At 39.3% G+C, this 21,415-nt stretch overlaps 1 protein-coding gene across 6 annotated transcripts in view; it reads right to left on the bottom strand.

Annotated features, from left to right (window-relative positions):
• Reps1 (RALBP1 associated Eps domain containing 1) overlaps nt 1-21,415 on the bottom strand; it is a 74,036-nt gene that overhangs the window by 29,813 nt on the left and 22,808 nt on the right. For 5 of the 6 annotated variants that reach the window (XM_041654640.1, XM_041654641.1, XM_041654642.1 and 2 more), the window contains exons 2-7: nt 6,079-6,202; nt 2,669-2,865; nt 2,388-2,541; nt 1,787-1,911; nt 1,111-1,273; nt 793-856 (exon numbers count right to left, since the gene is read on the bottom strand). In XM_041654640.1, coding sequence (XP_041510574.1) covers nt 793-856; nt 1,111-1,273; nt 1,787-1,911; nt 2,388-2,541; nt 2,669-2,865; nt 6,079-6,202 — 827 coding nt within the window. The remainder of the gene's footprint in view (nt 1-792; nt 857-1,110; nt 1,274-1,786; nt 1,912-2,387; nt 2,542-2,668; nt 2,866-6,078; nt 6,203-21,415) is intronic. The other variant, XM_041654643.1, reaches the window with a different exon arrangement.

Raw genomic sequence — 21,415 nt, 5'->3', positions numbered from 1 at the left:
CTCCAAAATTAAAGTCACCAAAATATTACCTTTAACTCCCAATGCACTTTAGTAAGAGTTTAGTTCAAGTGAGGTACATAAAATAAACTCCAAGAAATTATTTAAAATTCTGTTTTTATTATCAAAGTTCAATAGTTTTACACTTTAAGGAAACAGATTGGTTAAAGTTTAATAGAAAAATATGGCCTCTGCTCTGCTGTCTTTGCCCCCTACACTGAACTCACATGCATTGCTCTATTTTTTGAGACAAAGTCTCACTATATAGCTCAAGCTGACCTTAAACTCACAACCCATCCATCTCTGCCTCTCGAAAGCCATGATTACAAAGCCTGTACCACTATGCCTGCTCTCAGGGAAGAATAATGATATAAAGTAAAATCATGTTTATCTGGTTATTCAATTTTTAAAAGTAATTTGAAGTTATAATTTGTGTTCTAAGGACTAATTCCAATTATGTGGCGGCTATCTTGAGAGTCTTAATCTATGTATAACACGAGAGCTAAGCACTATTCCTTTGCTTTTGGCTAGATATAAACTTCATAAACACCAGGAAAAATCGACAGGCAGCCTTTTCTGCACGCAGTACACTAGCATCAGGGGGCAGTCAACACAGCTTTAGTTTTAAGTCACAAGAATGTCTTTAACTAGCCTTGTTTATTTCTCTCCTAGAAAGAGAGGCTCACCGGCCTCAGACACACTGAGTTCCCCACCAGTACCTAAGGCGGTCTAGTCCTAGTTTTAAGGCACTACAAATTCTTTGGAAACCCACATGAACTAATAGATTACACTTACCAAATATGAGAAAGTTCAAGAATAGGAAGTTTTGATTTTGTAAAAAATTCTTTAGCTGCAGATCCTGAAATATTAAAAGTTTTACTTAATGTTATTCTGAACACAGATGCAAGAAGAGAAGATAACAGTCTTAGACTAGGGAAAAGGTAACATTATAATGTGAAAATGTCATGTTTTTGTTTCCCAGTAACTATAAAGTCCTTTTGGACAAATAATGTGAGCAATAATTAAAATCTAGGATCAACAAAACAACGTCTGAGATAATGAAACGGAGACTTTGTCCTGGCCCACCTAGAAGAACTGTTGTCCGCGACTCACCTGGAATAAATCCGTTCAGATCAGGCTGAATGGTTGTAAACTGATTTACATAATACTGTCTCTGTTCGTCTGTTATTTTCCAGGGGTCGTCACAACTACTGGACTGCCTACGAATCTCACTGACAGTAGTAGCTGAGGCTACAGTTCGTACTGTTGTCTGGTCCTGCAATGAAACATTGTTTCCTCAGTACAGCATCTATCTAAATGCTTACAAGGACCAAGATTGCTAGGTGCTTTCCCGTGAAAGTAAAATTTACTTTTTTGAGGATATTTAAAAGGTAAGAAGTCATCAGCAAACCACATAATGTTATGGTCAGGTTACTGGATATGTTTCGCACAGTGAGTATATAAACATGTAGGATGACAGCATTTATGTAAGCAACAGAAAGTTATGAAAAATGTGCTAAGAAAGCCAAGCGAATATATTCCCAGATGTAGAAATCTTTTAAAACTTCACTAGGGAATTAGAAACAGAAATAAAACCAGCCAGAACTTAGTGAGACACTCTGTGGGTAACAGACTTGAAGAAATAGCACAGAGCAGAGCTCTCTTTTTTTTTTTTTAAATAAAAGTGAACTTGCATTTGTAAAATCTGCAATAGCAAAATATAAAAACAATGACTGCAGCGACTTTAGAATGAAGCAAATAAAAATGCAATTCCAATAAAATGTCACACCTGGACAGAAGCAGGATGCATGGTTAAAAGAGTACTGGTTGGTGGAGTATCTGCAAAACTGACCCAGTTTTCTTGAGGTGGAGGGGGGGAATGCCCAGACCACACCGCATCACCAGCAGAAGAGCCTAAAAGGAGAACGGACCACGCTGACTCGTGTTTAAAGAGACAAGAAGTTACCAGGTTGACTCATACATCACAATGGACTATCGTGTATGCGCTGTGATAGTCTCCTTCTTTCTCTATTATTGTAAAGAAATGGAATCCTTGCTGTTCAATTAAAAATGTTTCATTTAAAGCTTTTTAGTTATTTTGTGTTTTCCTTGTCAATATTAAAATCCCTATACACCCAAGATTGTAGGAAATAATTATTCATTGTACCACCAGGCTACCTGGCACCCATAATCTTTTGCCTAAGCATCACAGATGTAACTACTACTTTCCAAAGCAGTTAGCATCTACCTACAAACTTCATAATTGGTTTTGCTTTTATTTACCTTAATTTATAAGGAAAAATGATTTGGGGATAATTCTTAGAGGAATGCTATTGATTTCCTTTAATTTACAAAATTAAAAACAGTATTTCTAAAGAATTTCAAAATACCTGGTTGTGCGTCACCAAAAGGTGACCAGAATGGCCCAGGTCCTGTGAGAGGTCTCTCACTATTTCCCCCACTGGGATGACGGTTATGTTTCCTCCAAGTGTGTGGAGAAGTTGGTGGGGATTGCTGGGGTGAAACTACTGGAGATGCAGGTTCCTAGGGAAAAATGTTCTTTAAAAATTTTCATTTTGCGGTGACATTTTAATTAACAAATACAAACAGGTGTTTGTAAGTAACCCCCTCCCAGGACCCTGGCTGAACACATTTCCAAGCGTGTGCCTACCTGCTGATCTGCAGATGGACGAGGCTGAACCGCATCATGGCTTCCAGGCCCCTTCTTAACTTGTCCCCTGCCAGGAGGAGGAGGAATCACACCAGAGTAAGAGCCCTGGCTTTCAGAGTCCGAAGAGTAGGAGGCTGCGTGGCGAGATTCTTGTTCATTCTTTGAAGCCACAAATCGTGGAAGAGGAAGATCCTTTACTGTTAACCACAAAAATGATGACATGTTCAGTACTTCTTACCTGAAATACTTGGGAACAAAGGTGTTCACATTTCAGAGTTTATGGAAAGTCTGCTTATTTGTATGGTTTTGATAAAAACCCCAATCAGAGATGGTATAAACCTTTTGAGTGTAATGTTAGTGCTTAATATATTTTGAATTTTAGATTTTCCCATTAGGTATGTTCAACCTGTATTATTTCAAATAGAAAGGACACCCATATGAAAAGATGAAATAGGAGGTGAACTAGATATTAACTATCACTATTAAATTTAGACCATTCTCTTTCTTGGGACAATTTAGGAAGAATCTTACCAAAGACATGATAAAACAAAAATATTCTTTGATGGGTGGCAAGCAAGAGCTATGTAAATGTCTACGTGTGTGTGTGTGTGTGTGTGTGTGTGTGTGTGTGTGTTAACTGCATGGATCCTGCGAAGTTCCTACTTACAAAGAACCTGAGGTTCTGAGATTGCTGAATAGTGACAGGGTCACTCAGGATCACACAGAACCATAGCCTAGGCTGCTTCTACTTGCACTAGGGGTTTTAAGTAAGATGTCAGAGCCCTGACTGAAGGAAGTCTGAGACTAGCCTAATTTAGAAGGAAACTCCTTGTGTGCCCAGCATGCCCAGCTGAGTACATGGTTTTCTATCTACCCAATTTCAGTCTGGCTTATTACTTTCCTATTGCCAATATTCTCCATCAGTTTTTTGCTGGTGGAGACAGGGTTTCTATGGGCAGCCCTGGCTGTCCTGGAATTCATTCTGCAGATCAGGCTGGTCTCAAATTCAGAGATCCTCCTACCTCTGCCTTCTTAGCACTAGGATTAAAGGTGTGCACCACCACTGCCTTTTATCTGCCAGGGCTCTCCATCAATTTTGAACAGAGGACAAAAAACTGACACTGTGTTTCAGGCTAACCATAACTCATAATTTAGAGCAATACAACCAAAGAATCATTTTCAAAGTAAGGTGTACTTTTTAACAAAATTAGCTTCATCTCTATTTCATTTTATTGAGACAGGGTCTTACTATGTAGTCTTGGTGGGCTGGAACTTGCTAAAAGCAGACCAGGCTGGCTTCAAAACCTCAGAGATCTGCCTGCCTCTGCTAGGATTAAAGATGTGTGTCCTTCAAGCTTGGCATGGCTATGCTTCTCCATAGATCCCCAACCTAAAGGAATAAAACTGCTAAGCCTATCTAGTAAGGATGTAAAGAATCCAAAATTCTCTGAGAACTTAAGCTTTCAACAGAAGAGTGGGTGACAAGCCAGAGGATGGACTACAGTGAGAACTTCCAGGTGACAGGAGACTAAGCTAATACTTCACACAGTATCCATTTTATTAGGCCTGTGGCCAAGCACCTGTAATCTTAGCGTACAGGTATTCCAGGGCCTGAGTTTGAGGCTGGCCCAGGCTACACAGGAAGACTGAAATATCTGAATATTGTAGAAATTCATACTTTCTCATTTCCCCTTTCTCATGAAAAGTATGAAACTACATTTAGGCACCTCTCTTTATAGAATGTGTATTTTCTTTTATATCAATAAGTCTCTAATAAAAGAAAAAATGAATTATCTGAGGCAAACATTGTAAGGTGAGCAAATGAAGTTTCAGGTTATGTTGTAGGAGCTGCGGGCCGCTTCCCACCGCCTGGCTCCCGGCCACCGGCTAGCTTTACCCAAAATAACAACACACAAACTGTATTCATTTAAACACTGCTTGGCCCATTAGCTCTAGCCTCTTACTGGCTAACTCTCACATCTCGACCAACCCATTTCTAATAATCTGTGTAGTGCCATGAGGCAGTAGCTTACCGAGAAGGATTCTAGCCTACATCCATCTTGGGCCGGAGCTTCATTGTGTCTGCCCCAGAGAGGAGAGGCATGGCATCTGCCTCACTTCCTTTTCCTCCCAGCATTCTGTTCTGTTTACTCCACCCACCTATGTTCTAACCTATCAGGCCAAACAGTTTCTTTATTATTTAACCAACGAAAGCAACAGATTGATATATGACACTCCCACATCAAGTTTACTAATACTTTAATATTGTCTCTATTAACTAGAAAGGGTGTTTTTGTAGATTTGTTCTCTTATTCACTCCCATGCGTGTATGAGCACTCATGTGAATACATGTGCACGAGCACCATGATATACATGTGGGGAGGTCAAAGGACACTTCGTGAAGTCCATTCTCTTCTTCTACCACATGGGCACAATGGCTTCAAATAGGAAGTCAACACTTTACTTGCGAATAAGCCATCTTGCCAACTCTAACCAGTGCTTGTTCTAAGATTAAAATGGAACATCTTCCCAAACAAAACACCAGCAAATATAAGATAAAAAGCTGGTCTGAGTGACTTAGTCCTATAATTCTAGCTACTTAGGACATTGAGACAGGAGAGTAGCAAACTTAAGGCCAGCCTAAGTTACAGAATAAAATCAAGGCCAGCCTGGGAAACTTGGTTGAGAACTTGTCTCAAAATAAAATGAGGACTAGGGTCATTGCCCACTGAGAAAACACTTGACTAGCATGGATAAGACCCTATACTCACCCCCACCCCATACATACATACTAAAAACCACAATAGAAAAGAATAAAATAAAGAAGCTCCATATAGAGGTCACTATCATTTACTTTTATAAAAGTATTTGCCTAAATTCTTTCTAGGTGAGTTTTAATGTTCTAAACAAACAGTCATTTTACCATTGTCATCAAATACATATTGTAAAGGAGGCTGGAAGATGGAGGAGGCTGGAGATTGCTTGGCAGTTAAGAGTATTTGTTACTCTTGCAGAAGACCCTGGTTCAATTCTTAGCACCCACATGGTGGCTTACAACTGTCCTTAACTCCAATTGTAGAGGATCCAATTCCCTCTTTCGACCTCCACAGGCACCAGGCACACACGTGTATGGACATACACGCAGGTCAAACATTCATACACACAAATAAAATTAAAACTTAAAAAGCATAGCATTCATTAGGAGGTTAAGCATATTCTTCAGCGTAACACATATATGATAGATATGTTTTTCTAATGTTCTCACATATCAACAAGTGACAATTAGGTCATGACACTTCAAAGTCACAAGGGCCATTATAATACTAAAAAACTCAAAGTACATTGACTTTGGCTTCATTTGTAATTAGAAGACTATCTTCACTTTTGTACTTCAAGTATGTCACATTTACCTGTGTTTATACTTTCCACTCTTAATGGGAAACCAGACTGGGCAACAGCTACAAGTTTCAAAGCGATGTAGAACTGACTTCTTCCAAAGTAACCAAGTCTTGTTGCACCACAAAGCTCCATGATCTACAAAAGAATACAGTATTAACATTAAGATTTATGGCAAAGATTCTTCATCCAACAATAAATAATTATTCCACTTGCTTCTAAGGATCTAAAATATTTTACTATCTCAAGTAACCACCAGTTCCTTCAAGTTTCATGTTCATGTTTAAAAACAATAGGCATTGGTTTTATAAATAAAATTGTTCACAATTTTATTATAATTATTGTTTCCCCAGAGCTGGATGTGGGCACTGCAAGCCTGTAGTCCCAGCACTTGAAAGGTGTGGGCAAGAGAACCAAGAGTTAAAGGTCCTACTGAGCCGTTCAGTGAATTTCAGGTCAGCCTAGGCTACATGAGTTCCTATCTTAAAGTACCAAAGGAAAATAACTATTTATCCTTCAGAGTTGTGTTAAAAAAAAAAAAAGAAAGAAACAGTACACCACCTACACTTTTACCATAATTAATACAAAATAGGCTAGTATGTGGTCATTTAAAGTTACAGTCATAACGGACCTAACATGAAGGGCAATGCTAAAGATACACGCAAGGGAAAGCCCTGCTACATGGTCTAACTACCTAAGAATGAATTTGACAACTTGTCAATTGCCAAAGACTGTCAACTAGTCTGTTAGTTGAGATTAAGAGTTAATTTTCTTGGGGCTGGAGAGATGGCTCAGTGGTTAAGAGCATTGCCTGCTCTTCCAAAGGTCCTGAGTTCAATTCCCAGCAACCACATGGTGGCTCACAACCATCTGTAATGACGTCTGGTGCCCTCTTCTGTCCTGTAGACATAAACACAGACAGAATATTGTATACATAATAAATAAAAAAATATTTAAAAAAAAAAAGAGTTAATTTTCTTACATTTTTGGTTGTGACCCTAGCCTTTAATGGCTGAGCCATCTCTACAGGATGGGAAATGATCTTCACCAACCCCACATAAGACAGAGTCTGATCTCCAAAATATATAAAGAACTCAAGAAATTTGTCATCAAAAGAACACATAATCCAATAAAAAAAATGGCGTACAGACCTAAACAGAGAACTCTCAACAGAGGAATCTAAAATGGCTGAAAGACACCCAAGGAAATGTTCAACATCCTTAGTCATCAGAGAAATGCAAATAAAAAAAACTCTGAGATTCCATCTTATACCTGTAAGAATAGCCAAGATCAAAAACACTGATGACAACTTACGCTGGAGAGGTTGTGGGGTAAAGGGAACACTCCTGCATTGCTGGTGGGAATGCAAGCTGGTACAGCCCCTTTGGATGTCAGTGTGGCAATTTCTCAGAAAATTAGGACACAACCTTCCTCAAGACCCAGCAATACCACTTTTGGGTATATATCTAAAGGATGTTCAATTGTGCCACAAAGACATGTGCTTAACTATGTTCATAGCAGCTTTGTTTGTCATAGCCAGAACCTGGAAACAACCTAAATGCCCTTTGACCAAAGAATGGATAAGAAAAATGTGGTATATTTACACAATGGAGTACTACACAGCAGAAAAAATAATGACATTTTGAAATTTGCAGGCAAATGGATAGAGTTAGAAAACATTATTTTGAGTGAGGTAACCCAGACCCAGAAAGACAATTATCATATGTATTCACTCATAAGTGGTTTTTAAACATAAAGCAAAGGAAAACAGCCTACAAATCATAATCCCAGAGAACCTAGTCAACAATGAGGACTCTAAGAGAGACATACATGGATCTAATCTACATGGGAATTAGAAAAAGACAAGATCTCCTGAGTAAATTGGGAGCATGGGAGCATGGGACCATGGGAGAGTGTTGATGGGAAGGCGAGAGGCAGGGAGGGGAGCAGAAAAAAATGTAGAGCTCAATAGAAATCAATAAAATTAAAAAAGTTAATTTTCTTTTTTCTGATTTTCTTAATTGTATTTAATAGGACCACACTACTTTTCTTTAAAACATGAAAGTGGCCAAAGATCTGAGTTGATGGGTGCAGCTATTATTCAACTACAGGTAAAGAAATTTCACATTATGAGATGAAATCATGGCTCAAGAAGATGAAGTGGGTCTAGCATGCAGACCAAATGAACTCATCTTAAAACAAGCACAAGTATCTTCCCCACCTTCCCCACTAGTACGAACTCCTTTGTGTCTAACCATTTTCTGATACTTGGAACATTCAAAAGAAGTAAGATGTAGAGACATTGTGCTATTAAGTCTGAAGTTTACAGAACTGTAAAAAAAAAAGAGAGAGAGAGAGAGAGAGAGAGAGAGAGAGAGAGAACTTTTAATATAACCTGATCTACAAACCAAGTTCCAGGATAGCTAGGGCTCTTGCACAGAGAAACCCTGTCTCAGAAAACGAAAACCAAAACAACAAAAAATCATTAATGGGTAAGAAAGATCACAGTAATAACTATTTGTTTACATGAAATGAAAGGGAGAAAAAGTTATGTTTGGTGAGTCATTAATACTGGGGAAAAATTCTTAGTTCTGCCACTAAGGGGCATGCACTCCTGAGGAAATGTAAAATGTGCAAAGGAAATTTAGAGCAGCAGATGAAACCACTAGAAAACTGAAGAAAAATGCAGAATTAACAAAGGAAAACTACACTTGTAGTGTGATTGTTGTCCTAATTCACTCCGTTTCTGACCATCGAAGGCCTCTTTGGAAATCATTACACATCTTAGGTCGTTCTGTTTATAAAGCAAATCATTTAAAATATTCCAGTTAATATCAGATAAAAGAAAGACCTAAAAAGATCATAGTCATGATCACAGTCTGATACCAAGGGCTATCAGAAGAGAGTTCAAGAAAGCCAGGATCTTAAGGGAGGGGGACAGCAGAACACTGGGACTGGAACAGAAAGGAGTAATGGGGAGGTAGGTTTATGTTTATATAGGGAAAGGACTGGAAGGGAAGGGCAGAAAGGGATATAACTAATGCTAAGTATATCTGAAAAAGACCTTCAGACAACTACTATTTTTATCTCTCTTTCTCTCTCACTCACACACAATATATATGATTATTAATCCATATGAGAGAGTTTAACTGGAATAACCCTACCAAGGGGATCGTATTTGTTCTAGAAGCAAATAAAAAGCTCATTGCCGTGTGTTGATTACCTCTCCTGTAGTTGGTGGTAAGACGTATCCCAGAGGACCCCCCCACACACACACAAAAAAAAAAAACAAAAAAAAACAAAAACAATACAGGCTATTGCTTCTGGTTGCCCCAGAACTTGATGGTGAGCCCTACTGCTGAAGACACCCCCCCCCCATACAATGGTCACAGGGCAAATAAAGATCAAGTCAGTGCTGACAGAAAGCTTCCTTCTTGTTGGCTAGCTCTCACAGTGCTAGAAGATGCTATGCAGGGTGGTGGTGGGGAAACCCGTCAACAGTCTTACCCAGGTGTGAATCCTGTGAGTTGTAGTAATGACCACAGTGGCAAGAAATGACCACAGCTGCAACGTCATGAACGTTATATATTATGGGGTAACCAACCGCTTGCTGATCAAGGCCTACTCCACAGGAGAAAACACATGCCTGGTACTGTAAATCTGGGCAAGAACCCATGGTTGGGAGCTCACAGGCCCTAGGAATGAATCTATTATTATTTTGTTAAATGTTCATAGTATTAAAATGCCCTCCAAATTCATACTTTCTACCTGTAGATTAATGCAGCGCTCAGACCTCGAGTTTCTCAGTGCAGTGACAGTCACAACAAGTCAAAAGGTGGAGAATAAGGGGATACAGGACATCTATATCAAAACCCCACGACAGAAGAGGGGCAGTATGAGCCAGAGGTCACAGAAGACTGGGGTCAGTCTTCTAGAAATGACAGGACCACCGCCCTCAGCAAACCACAACAGCTGTGGCTGGCGGAACAAGACCAAAGCAGTCAACATCCTAACATGGAGTAAGGGGGGCTCCATGAACCCCATTCCTAACTGAGGACCTGAGGAGAGCTGATGGCTTCTGAATGAGGGAGACAGTTTTAAGGGTTCGTATTAGGTTGATCATGCACCACTGGATGGCCCCCATTCAGAAGTAAATGGAAACACAAATTGTATATGATAGGTTATAATGGGGGGGGGGTGAATTTGGAAGAAATTAAAGAGTTTGCAGTGAAAGACCAAAATACACTGTATGAAATTCTCAATAAAAATATTTATTTTTAAAAAGCTCCAAGTCCCACTTCTGTTCTCGTTTTCTACACACACACACACACACACACCCCACTCTCTTGTGGTTTTTTGAGACAGGGTTTCTCTAACAGCCCTAGTTGTCCTAAAACTAGCTCTATTGACCAGGCTGGCCTCAAACTCAGAGATCCGCCTGCCTCTGCCTCCCAAGTGCTGGGATTAAAGGCGTGCACCACCACGGCTCAGTCTAATTTCTACTTATTAAAGATTACAACTGTTAGCTTCCTATGAACTTCCTAATTTATCCTTTCCTAATTTCCAACAGAGCAGTCTTCATTATTATCTCAGTAAGTTTTATAGTACAGTTATTGATCTCCAAACTGTTGTGGAATTAACTCATTCGATGATTATTTACTTAGCACCAATTATATCTCATTAAAACTACTGAGAGTCCAACAGGAACAGAATGACAGGCTAATTATGGAGGAGAGATGAGGGTGTGGTCGGGAGAGGAGATAGAGTATCAGTGAATGAAGCTGAAGACTCAGACAAACGCCACTCACTACACATCACATACGCTGTTGCCCAGTTTAAAGAAAAGCTCTTCTGGTCACAGAATATTATCATTTCCATACAGTTTATCATTTCTTCTGCTTTACAGCTTTGGGGATTATCATACTGAAATTTTAAGTCTGTCTAAACTAGAATTTGTTTTTTAAATGAAAAGCAAGTCACTCAATCCTCCTTTATAGAACTACCTATTTATTAAAAAACTATCATTTCTGCAGTAACTTGAAAAGCCAAGCCGCATGTACTCTGGACTACATACACATGCTGGCCCTACACTGAGTATTTTAGCTTGAGAAGACAAGAATATCATAGGCTTAGCCAACTCCTCTGGGTTTTGTTTGTTTGATATTGACATTTGTTTTCCTAAATAATCTTTAGAGTAATTTGAAAATCAATATACTATTTATATAGCCTTGTTCCAAAACTGAACGTGACCACTGCTGCTATTGCTCTTCCCTGAGGTTCTGGCAAACATCCTGCCACAGCAGTTTATGCTACTCAACTAGTTCCACTCTTAGGAGGTTCTTTGTTTTTTTTGGGGGGGTCCTATTTTTTTAATCTATAAATAATAATCGTACCATGTGTATTTGGGGCAGAAAATTAAAAGATTGTGTTTCTTCTCTCATCTATTATACATTATCAGATTTCTTAATATGGAACTATACCTAGATTCTTAGAATGAGTTCCCTTTATTTGTGATATATTAACTTTCCAAATAATATTTATAAAATTATAATCACAATCTTAAACTTTAAAAAATGCAATATTTGGGTTTTTCAGGGGTGTATATTCCACCTTTATAACTAACATAGCAAGACTTGCTCTTTATGCTCTGCGCTATTTCAAACTAGTCAGTATCAGGTGTGCCATGAAGAGGTAAAGAGTTCACCTATAAATGCAGACAAATTCACATGTGCCCCAGCTGCTTCTGTGTTACTTTAAATAAGTGAGGTTTTTATTTTTAGGCTATTTGATCATTTCCTACAGAATCAATTATGACTTCCAATTTTTTCTATTTAGTAAATTCAGCATCATTCAAGGTAATCTCATTCTTAAAATTTCTTCTCTAGAGTAATTTTAACCAAATACTAATTACACAAATTTGTGGGCAGTTCACTATTCCTCCAGTGTCTGGTTACACGACCACAAGGAACACTTGGAATGCCTCTTAGGATATACACTCTCAGATCCCTTCCATTAGTTATCAAGCTCTCTTGGGAAACCCAAGGGCAGGCAGTGGGTATTGGTGTACCACTGATAGCTAAACTTTTAAGTTTTATTTTTTTTAACACTGTAAAATTTGCATGATCACAGGAAAATAAATAAAAACTCAAACATTCAAAGTTTCATCAGAACTGACCATTCCTGTCATATATTCTCCCAGTTTTTATTATATGTACATAAATACACATATAAATAACATGTTTTACACACACATGGTCACAGTGTGTGGCTTTATCATGCATAACTCCAAGGGCCTTTACATCAGTACATAGGTCTCTGTGATGGTGATGTTGAGTGTCAATGTACTAAGCTCTCTAGAATCACTGAGAGACAAGCCACTGGGTCTGCCTTTGAGGGATTATCTAGATTAGGCTAACTGAAGTGGAAATACCACCCTAGATACAATTTAAAATTAAACACACACGCGTAACAATTGAATACTAGTGTTAAAAGTTTTGATTGACTATAAGAATACTGGTTGTGTGGTCTGAGAGAAGAGAGAGAAGTCAGTGTTGGCTTCAAAAAAGAGCCATTAACACAGACTAATCAGTGTAAACGAAGCCTGATGATCTGCATTGGTCCCAAGGACTTCCACAAGTTATGCTCTGGTCTCCACAGGCTTTGGCATGTGCACATGCACACTCGAACACCAAACAAGTTAAGTGTATAAAGAAAAGTAAAGCATCACTCCTAAGACATCTACATTGGCTTCTCTCTTATAAAAGCTCTGTTCCATATTGTTCACCCGAACGTCACAATGTCGGGGTGGCAAAAGGTAAATAAAATTGACTTTGCTCATTTGAAGGTGGAGACAGAAGATCACTTTCATCCCTTACACAGTACTCGAGCAAGTTATGTGACATTACGTGCATCAGTGTGTGAAATGTGAACTACGGAAGATAATACATTGCCTCATTTGATTGCAGTGGACATTCAAGGATACTATCTGTCCTCAGGATCATCGCTTCTCACTTACAACCCTAGCCACTGTGAACTTCACAGTGGGTATTTCAGAGACTCAGTCTTGAAAACTGCATTTTCCTGAGAGCTCATGGCTTTACTCGCTAAGAAACATGGTTTATTATAATTATGTGTATTCAGGCAATGAACTCAGGGCTTTGTGCACATTAAACACATACTTTATCACCAAGCTATATCCCCAGTTGGATTTTACTATAATTTTTGATGTGAAACCTTTTGAAATATATTTCTATTATCTTTTAAGTATTGTGAACTTGTGGCTTAGGCAATGTAACAGTCCACTGTGATATAATAACCATATATTACAGGTCTTTAAGAAAGAGTGGCATGTTCTTCTCTCACAGGGAATACACTACTAAGAGTCTCTTTGCTTTGTCTCTGTATGGACTGGAGATGTCTCCCTTGTTTCCAAGTCTTCATTTTTCTGCTCTGTCAGCAGTCTCTAGTCATAACCTTGTACATTGCATGCCATGAGGTTTAGTTTTAAAACTACACAAAACAAGAATAGATCTTTAATAATAATTCCTCAAATTTTTCCCTGAGCAAAGTATCTGAGCGGTGTTTTCTGCCTGTGTATACAAACACAAGAATGGGAGGGACCAGCATGCCTTGAGCACACACGCTAGGTGAGTGTGAACAGTCTCGAGTTTCTATCCTGTCCTTTAAAATGATGCGGTAGTGGCTCTGGAGATATGGCTCAGCAATGAAGAGCTCTGACTGCTCCCCAGTGATCCCAAGTTTGTCTCCCAGAACTCACATGGTGGCTTACAACTTGCCTGTAACTCCAGTTCCGGAGGACTCACGCCCTCTTCTAGCCTTCCTGAACACTGGGAATGCTCATGATGCACAGATATACACGCAGGCAAGCAAAACACCCACAACATACAGTAAGGTAGAAAATACACCAGAGTGGAACTCATATGATAATCATTGCCTAAGGCCAGAGGCCCAACCAAGGATAAAGCATAAATCAGATATAAACCTTTCTTCTAGCCCTTCTGCTCTCATGCTTGCACGATGATATCATTCTTTTAAATGGCTGAAGAGTATTCTATTTCATATATGTGCTACTTTTAAAAAATCCATTACTAGGCTGGGTAGTGGTGGCTCACGCCTTTAATCCCAGCACTTGGGAGGAAGAGACAGGTGGATCTCAGTGAGTTCGAGGCCAGCCTAGTCTGTAAAGTGAGTTCCAAGACAGCCAAGGCTACACAGAGAAACCCTATCTTGAAGATTTCACTGTTATTTGATGGATGCTTCCACTGTTTCCATTTCCTAACTATTAAGAATAATCTTTAATAAACATGAGGGTACAGAGGTCTCGCTGAAATACTACAATGTTCTGGATATATATCTGTATGTGTGGAACTGATCTTGTGTGTATGGGGCGGGGGAGGCAAAGGTCAACCTCAGGAGTCATTCCTCACTCACTGGAACTCTTACCAGCCTGCAGCTAACCAAGTGGATTAGGCTGACCAATCAGGGGGCCCAGGAGTTTGTCCCCCGTCTCCCCAGCACACCCAGATTTCCCCTGAAGGTCAAACTTAGGTCTTCATGATTGCACAGCAAATACTTTACTCACCAGCCCTCCACGCCCCTTTTTGAGATGGGATTTTGCTATACATCTCAAATGACTTTCATCTCACTGTCCAAGCCAGTCTGGCCTCAAGCTTGCAGCAATGACTCAGCCTGACTGCTAGGCTACAGGCTTGTGCTAGCATACATAGCCGTCCTGTTCTCCATCATGCACTAACTTAAATTTGCACAAACAGTAAGAAAGTCTCTTTCCTCCACACCTTTGCCAAAAACCAGACCTTATGATGCTCATTTTCAAAAACCAACAAACAAAAACAACCCCCAAATGAATTCAATGTAAGAACAGAAATGGTGAAACTATTAGAATAAAATGTGAAAATACTTGATGACATTAGAAGGGGCAAGTATTTTGGAGGGCACCCACAACAGAGGGAACAATAGCACAAACTGACAAACGAGACCATGTTAAACTAAGGGGCTTCTGTACAACAAATGCACAATCAACAGTGAAGAGCCGACTCTCAGGATAGGAGCATGTTTGTAGACATCTAGAACATATGAGACTTCTAAAACCTTCATGGGCAAAATCAATCTAACTAAAAGTTGGTAAAAGACTTTGACAGATATTTCTCAAAGGAAGACATCCAAGTGACCATACTATCCAACATCCTGTAACAATCTGCCCATCCAGCTACAACCAAATGAATAGTCTATAATCTTTCGTTCTTTCTATTAGAGCTCCAACCTCTTCCATGTGTGGGATTCCTCTCTGTATGTTGTAATTACCATTAATGAATAAAAAAGCTGCTTTGGATCTATAGCAGGACAGAACTTAGGTAAGGAAAACTAAGCTGAATGCTGGGAGAAAGAGGGTGGAGTCAAAGAAAACCCATGTAGCCCCTGCCAGAGACAAACACTGAGAACTTTTCCTGGTAAGCCACAGCCACGTGGGGATACACAGATTAATGGAGATGGGTTAAGATGTAAGTGTTAGTCAATAAGAAGCTAGAGCTAATAGGCCAAGCAGTGATTTAAATAATACAGTTTCTGTGTGATTATTTCGGTTCTGGGCAGTTGGGACGAACAAGCCGAGAGCAGCGGGAACCAACAAGTGGCCTCCTCCTGCACTTCAGTCTAAACTTCCTATAATTATATGAACCCCTACCCCCACACTACTTCGCTCTGACCTCCCTCACTCCACTGCTGTGGTAAAGACACTGTGGTTTGGTGACACTGGAAAGTAAAGCAAGCTCTGGCACTTTCCATGCAATGGTTATATGTACTATGGATCACACCCATAATATATATTAAATTCATTACAAGTTAAGCATTTTATGAAAACAAGCATTGTGTGCTCTTTCCAAAGTGGTCTGAATTACAAGTGATCTGCTGGACAGAGGCTGGCCTTGAACTCACAGGGCTCCACCTGCCTGCTTCCTGTGTGCTGGGATTAAAGATGTGCACCACCATGACAGTTTGTGAACACTTCCATGTATGCTCTTCAGCACTGCAGTACATTACTACAGAGGGAAAATAAATAAAGGGAGCAGTAGAAAGGGGAAAAACCAAGACCCATTCATTCTTAAGCGCCTTCCTCCCTACTGTAGCAGTAGGTTTAGCTTTAAAGACACACCAATCCCTAATATTTTGGGTTTATTTTTTAAATTTATTTTAACTAGCACAGGCCCAAGAGAGATAAATCAATAGTTAAGAACACTGGCTACTCTTTCAGAGGACCTGAGTTTAGTTCACAAGCACCTTTAAATCCAGCTCCATGGGAGCAGATGCCCTCCTACACACATGACATACACTCACAGACACACACACACACACACACACACACACACCTCCAGCTCCATGGGAGCAGATGCCCTCCTATACACATGACAGACAGACAGACAGACACACACACACACACACACACACACACACACACACACACAAAACTATAGCTAGAAGTAAATCTTAAAAGGTGGTGTGGGGTGGGGGGACTTTCAGCCAGAAGCCTTGAACCAGATCAACAACTCACTAAAATGAACATTTACAAGTAAACCTGATTGAACAAAGGTGTATACTGGGTGACACACTGCAGTTCCCAGTGCCACTAAGGTGAATAAAGAGGTGTTGGAGAGTCAGGAAAGATGGAGGAGTAAATTAAATTTTTTTGTTGGTTTTGTATTTAATTAATATTTTGAAAATTTTCTTGGGGGGATGCTATGGGGGTGAGGGGCAGACGTGGAAGGACTGAGAAAAGATGGACTGGGGTGCATGATGTGAAATTCCCACAGAATCAATAAAGAATTACTTTAAAAGAAAAAAAAACCTTTAAACTTAGCAGAGTCCAGGAAATAAGCACATAACCCACACCATGTACTGACCTCAGGATCATGCTTGCACTCCTAAGTAACTCCCACTACCCCGTGACCAACATCATGACCAAATCTCTCCTAAAATCTAGTCTAGTGCAAACACAGCTGGGCCAACCCTTCTGAAATACTTGCCAATTGTACTAGAGCAAATCTCAGCTCACTTTTACTGTATCTCTTATCCGAAATCCTTAATTGACTTATTGCTTTGCTGACACAATTCAAGTGATCTTTGACTTCCAAACCACATTGCTTCTGTCACTTCTCCTGCTGAGTTTCTCTTCATACAAATGAACATAAGTAGGCATTCTCTTGGGGAATGCTTGCTTGCTCCCCATCTTTCTATACAACTTCATTTTACTTTTTAACTACACGCCTCCTTCATCAAGGATTAGTTCTCCATGTATCCCTAAGTATATCCTGAGGTAAAACAGCCTATATGTTGTGATATTGATAGAGGATACCTATATTATTTTACAGACCAACTCAACCCCCCCCAAAAAAGTGTAAAGTGTGTCAGAAAATTTACTAAAGCTTGACTAATAACATATCAGACATTTCTTGCTATATGTCAGACAATAAAAATACACAAACGAGAAAACATATACAAGTGTAAGTAAATATGTATACCAGTTAAAACAATCTAGCCATTACTCAACATATAAATTGTGAAACAACATAGACACAATATTCACTTGTCAACTTGAAAATAAGGAAACAATTGAGATGAACAATACCAGACGTACTAAGTGAGTGTAGACTTCTTTTCATAAAGCAACTGTGTAGAAATGAGACAGCATTTATCTCTCAATGACAACAAAAGCCACAAGTGTTTAATTAATGAACAAGAGGCTAAGAATTTGAGGGGGTGGGTGTAGGGAGATTTAAGAGGGGTTGATGGGAGAAGGACACGGCAAAGATGTAATTATTTTTGTATAAAAATTAAATAAAATTAAAAACCACAAGTGTCTTGTATAACTTTTCATCTGAGAGTGTTCAAATACATTACAGCTTTATTTCCTACCAGTATTAGGACAGAACTCTGGGAAAGACCTCAGCACTGCACACTGCTATGGGACCTAGGAGCACCTTACTGTCTGGAAGGCAGGTGTTAGTCTATCCTCTAAGGAAAGGAACCATAATGCATGTGTTGGCTGAATCAGTCAACTGGAACTGGACTAAACCAACCTATTAAACATTAAAGTTTATGGACAGCATGGGTAATTAACGACTCCCTTTTGTGATCCCTGACGTTTTTCAGTTATAAATTCTACTTGCTCTAGGCAAGCGCTCATGAGCATTCTACCCTGTTAAGAGTGGCACATACAGACCAACAAGTAGTTTATTCGTTATAGTTTATACCACATTCACAAGGTTATCTAAACAATTAAAACATCTGTGAGGGCTGGAGAGATGGCTCAGAGGTTAAGAACATTGCCTCCTCTTCCAAAGGTCCTGAGTTCAATTCCCAGCAACCACATGGTGGCTCAGAACCATCTGTAGAGGGGTCTGGTACCCTCTTCTGGCCTGCAGGCATACACACAGACAGAATATTGTATACATAATAAATAAATAAATATTAAAAAAAACATCTGTGATAGCCTCAGAATAGGACTATAATGTAAAAAAACTGAGATTATCTTTCAAGTTTACTGGCAGTTCAATCCAAGTCTCATATTCCCAATTAACATATTTTTATATTAGCTACATTAGGAAGCAGTCCCCCCAGACCCTACCATGAAGCCTTAAAAACATAAAATGTAAAATACATGGTAACAGGAGGGAAAAAAACACAAAAATAAAAATAATTAAAACCTGAGCTTGAAAAAGCAGTTGCTATGCTATCGTTTATGAAAAACAGTGCAGTAAAATAAAGCTAATAGTAACCTGTACTTGGGGGAACCAGAAATTTTATATCCAAACTTGCACATTTATAAGAGTGAAAAGGAGGGCAATGCATTCAGTTATGCCAGGGGACAAGAGAAGTAAGCCAAGGCAGAATACACACAGCAGACCTACACCTGCTCTTCCAAACCTCCAAAGACAAATCATCCACGGAACCAACAGTGCATACTGCAACACAAAAAGGCAAAATATTACTTATGTTTTAGTTAAAAAGCAGTATTTTTCAGAAAGACTTGTTAGTTTTCAAACCTGATTTACATGGAAATCTACCTACAGAGAACCACAAAATTTCTTTACCAAAAACTTTAAACTATAGAGTAAAATGTTTCGACACTGGGTCAGGCATCATTCTAAGCACATTGTAGCGTATTTCATCTTGAGAACAGCCCACCCAGATAAGGACTGCTGTGGCTGTTTCACAGATGGGAGTCAGGCACTGAGAAGTCAAGTGAGCCAGTCAACGTAAGGGGCGAGCTGAGGTCTGCACTGTTCACAGTACACGTCACTATTGCTCCTTGAGGGGAGACCAGGAGCCCATGATCTTTTACAAACACACAGAACAGAATGGCGCTGCCAAGCAAACAAGCAGAATCAGTTCAAACAGCAGTCAGCCCCAGTGAGATTTCTGGTCTATATTCATTACCAGTGGCCAGCAGCAAACACAGATTGGAAAATGTACTTACCGGAAATAAAGGAAAAGCTACTCAACTCAGCGTTAGGGTAACACACTGACAACCTGTGCTACAGGCTATTTTAGGACATGGATGGCCATGAACCATGCTACAGAATGCAGACTGTTTCAAGCTCAGCGACACAATGACTGATCCAGTTAACTCAGCCACTCTCTAGGCAGGAGCCGCTCACTGGAGAACAACTAAGCTTCTGGAATTATTCACGGACATGCAGGACCAGAACTCAGATGGAAGTCCATAGGCTTCATTACTAAGATCTGATCTAGAACAAATGTTTTCTGAATGCAAACTTCACACAAAATCTATGATTACATCAAAAACCACACTCTGAAAATATTTCATCTTTAAAAATCTGCTTCAGAAAAATAATCACTACCACCAACAGAAAACACTGTTTCTGCCTAAGTGTCAGATGTAAATAAAATGAAGAAGTTAACTTAACTGTGAGGATTCATATGAAAATAACTGAGGTGATTTTCTAAGCCCTGTCTTGAACATGGGACACCAAATACCTTCTGTGAAACTCAAGTGTAAATACCAGGATTTTCTAAGCCTTATCACTTTTTGCATTTTTACTGAAAAACTTCCCATTTTCTAAGTTTTTATTTTGTTTTAGGATCAGTTTTCCTCCAAATGAAGATGATCAATTTTGTTATACTGGAAGAATCGGCAATGAACAGCCTGGTTTAATACACTTGTTTCATAACTGACCCACCAGAAACATGATTAACTCACAGAATAAAATACATCACTTGTCCTTAGAAATAGATAAAACCTGAGAAACAAATAGTAAGAATTATAATGATACAACTAATATAAATCCATGATCCTTAAAGAATTATTAATGGTGTGTGTGTGTGTGTTACCAAGAAAAGTTAGTATTTCATTCAATTGGAAACTGGTATAGTACACATAGCTTCAGGGTGGATTCAATCTCAGTCCCCTCGAGAGATAGGGATTTGTTAGTGTTCTTCTTTGGAGTTTGTATAATGGCATCACTATAATTTTAGGCTATGGGTAGCTCACAATATCTCTGTTCTTCAAATCAAGAAAGAAATTTTATGTCACAATACAAATGGAAAACAAGTCTCAATGGAAATATGTAGCAAATAACAGTAACAAAGTCAATGACACACAGCTGGGACTTAACTTCAGCCAATGCCACTGTCTGGTAAGTGTGCTTATAGCCATATCAAGATGCTCCTGGTCTTCAGTGAGGAGCCCAGCATCTGAAAGCTGCTGTATTAGTCCTCTAATACTGTGGTGTGAGGAATAAGAAGGGGAAGCCTTGGGCCTGTGCTCTCTTATCTCCCTGGGTACACATCCCACACTTGGGAAACAAAACATAAGCTGGCTCTGCTGCCTCCCTTCTGGCTCCAGTACACAGTCAGGTCTAAAGCACTGTATTCCCAACATCTTAGAGACTGTCCTAACAGTTATTACAGTAATCAGTTGCACTACAGGAACACCTCAACAGAACTGTCTCTTTAGTACTTGCATAAATATTCCAAATATTCTGGGTACTGGGAGGCAGACAAAAAGTTCAAGAAACACCTTACCTACTGCAAACAATATACAAGCCTCAAAGATATGCCACAATATACGGCTGTAACTATGTATCACAGAGTCCACAGTTCTGAGTGTAACTACGACACCAGAGAGCTGGATTCGATCCCAGTTCATGTTGAACATGTAGCCTCTCCTGAGTTCCAGGCTTCTCAGCAGAAAAATGGAAATATCTACCTCTAAAATTTAAAGTTACAGTTATGTCACTTAGCTCAACATCTGTTCCACAGTAAGTACTTGCTATTTTAAGAACTAAATAGAGGTAT

This window comes from Microtus oregoni, unplaced genomic scaffold (genome assembly GCF_018167655.1).
Source record: "Microtus oregoni isolate MIOR12 unplaced genomic scaffold, Mior012 000006F_ref0000085, whole genome shotgun sequence".
NCBI classification, from domain to species: Eukaryota; Metazoa; Chordata; class Mammalia; order Rodentia; family Cricetidae; genus Microtus; species Microtus oregoni.
This window is presented reverse-complemented; position numbering and strand designations above follow the sequence as displayed.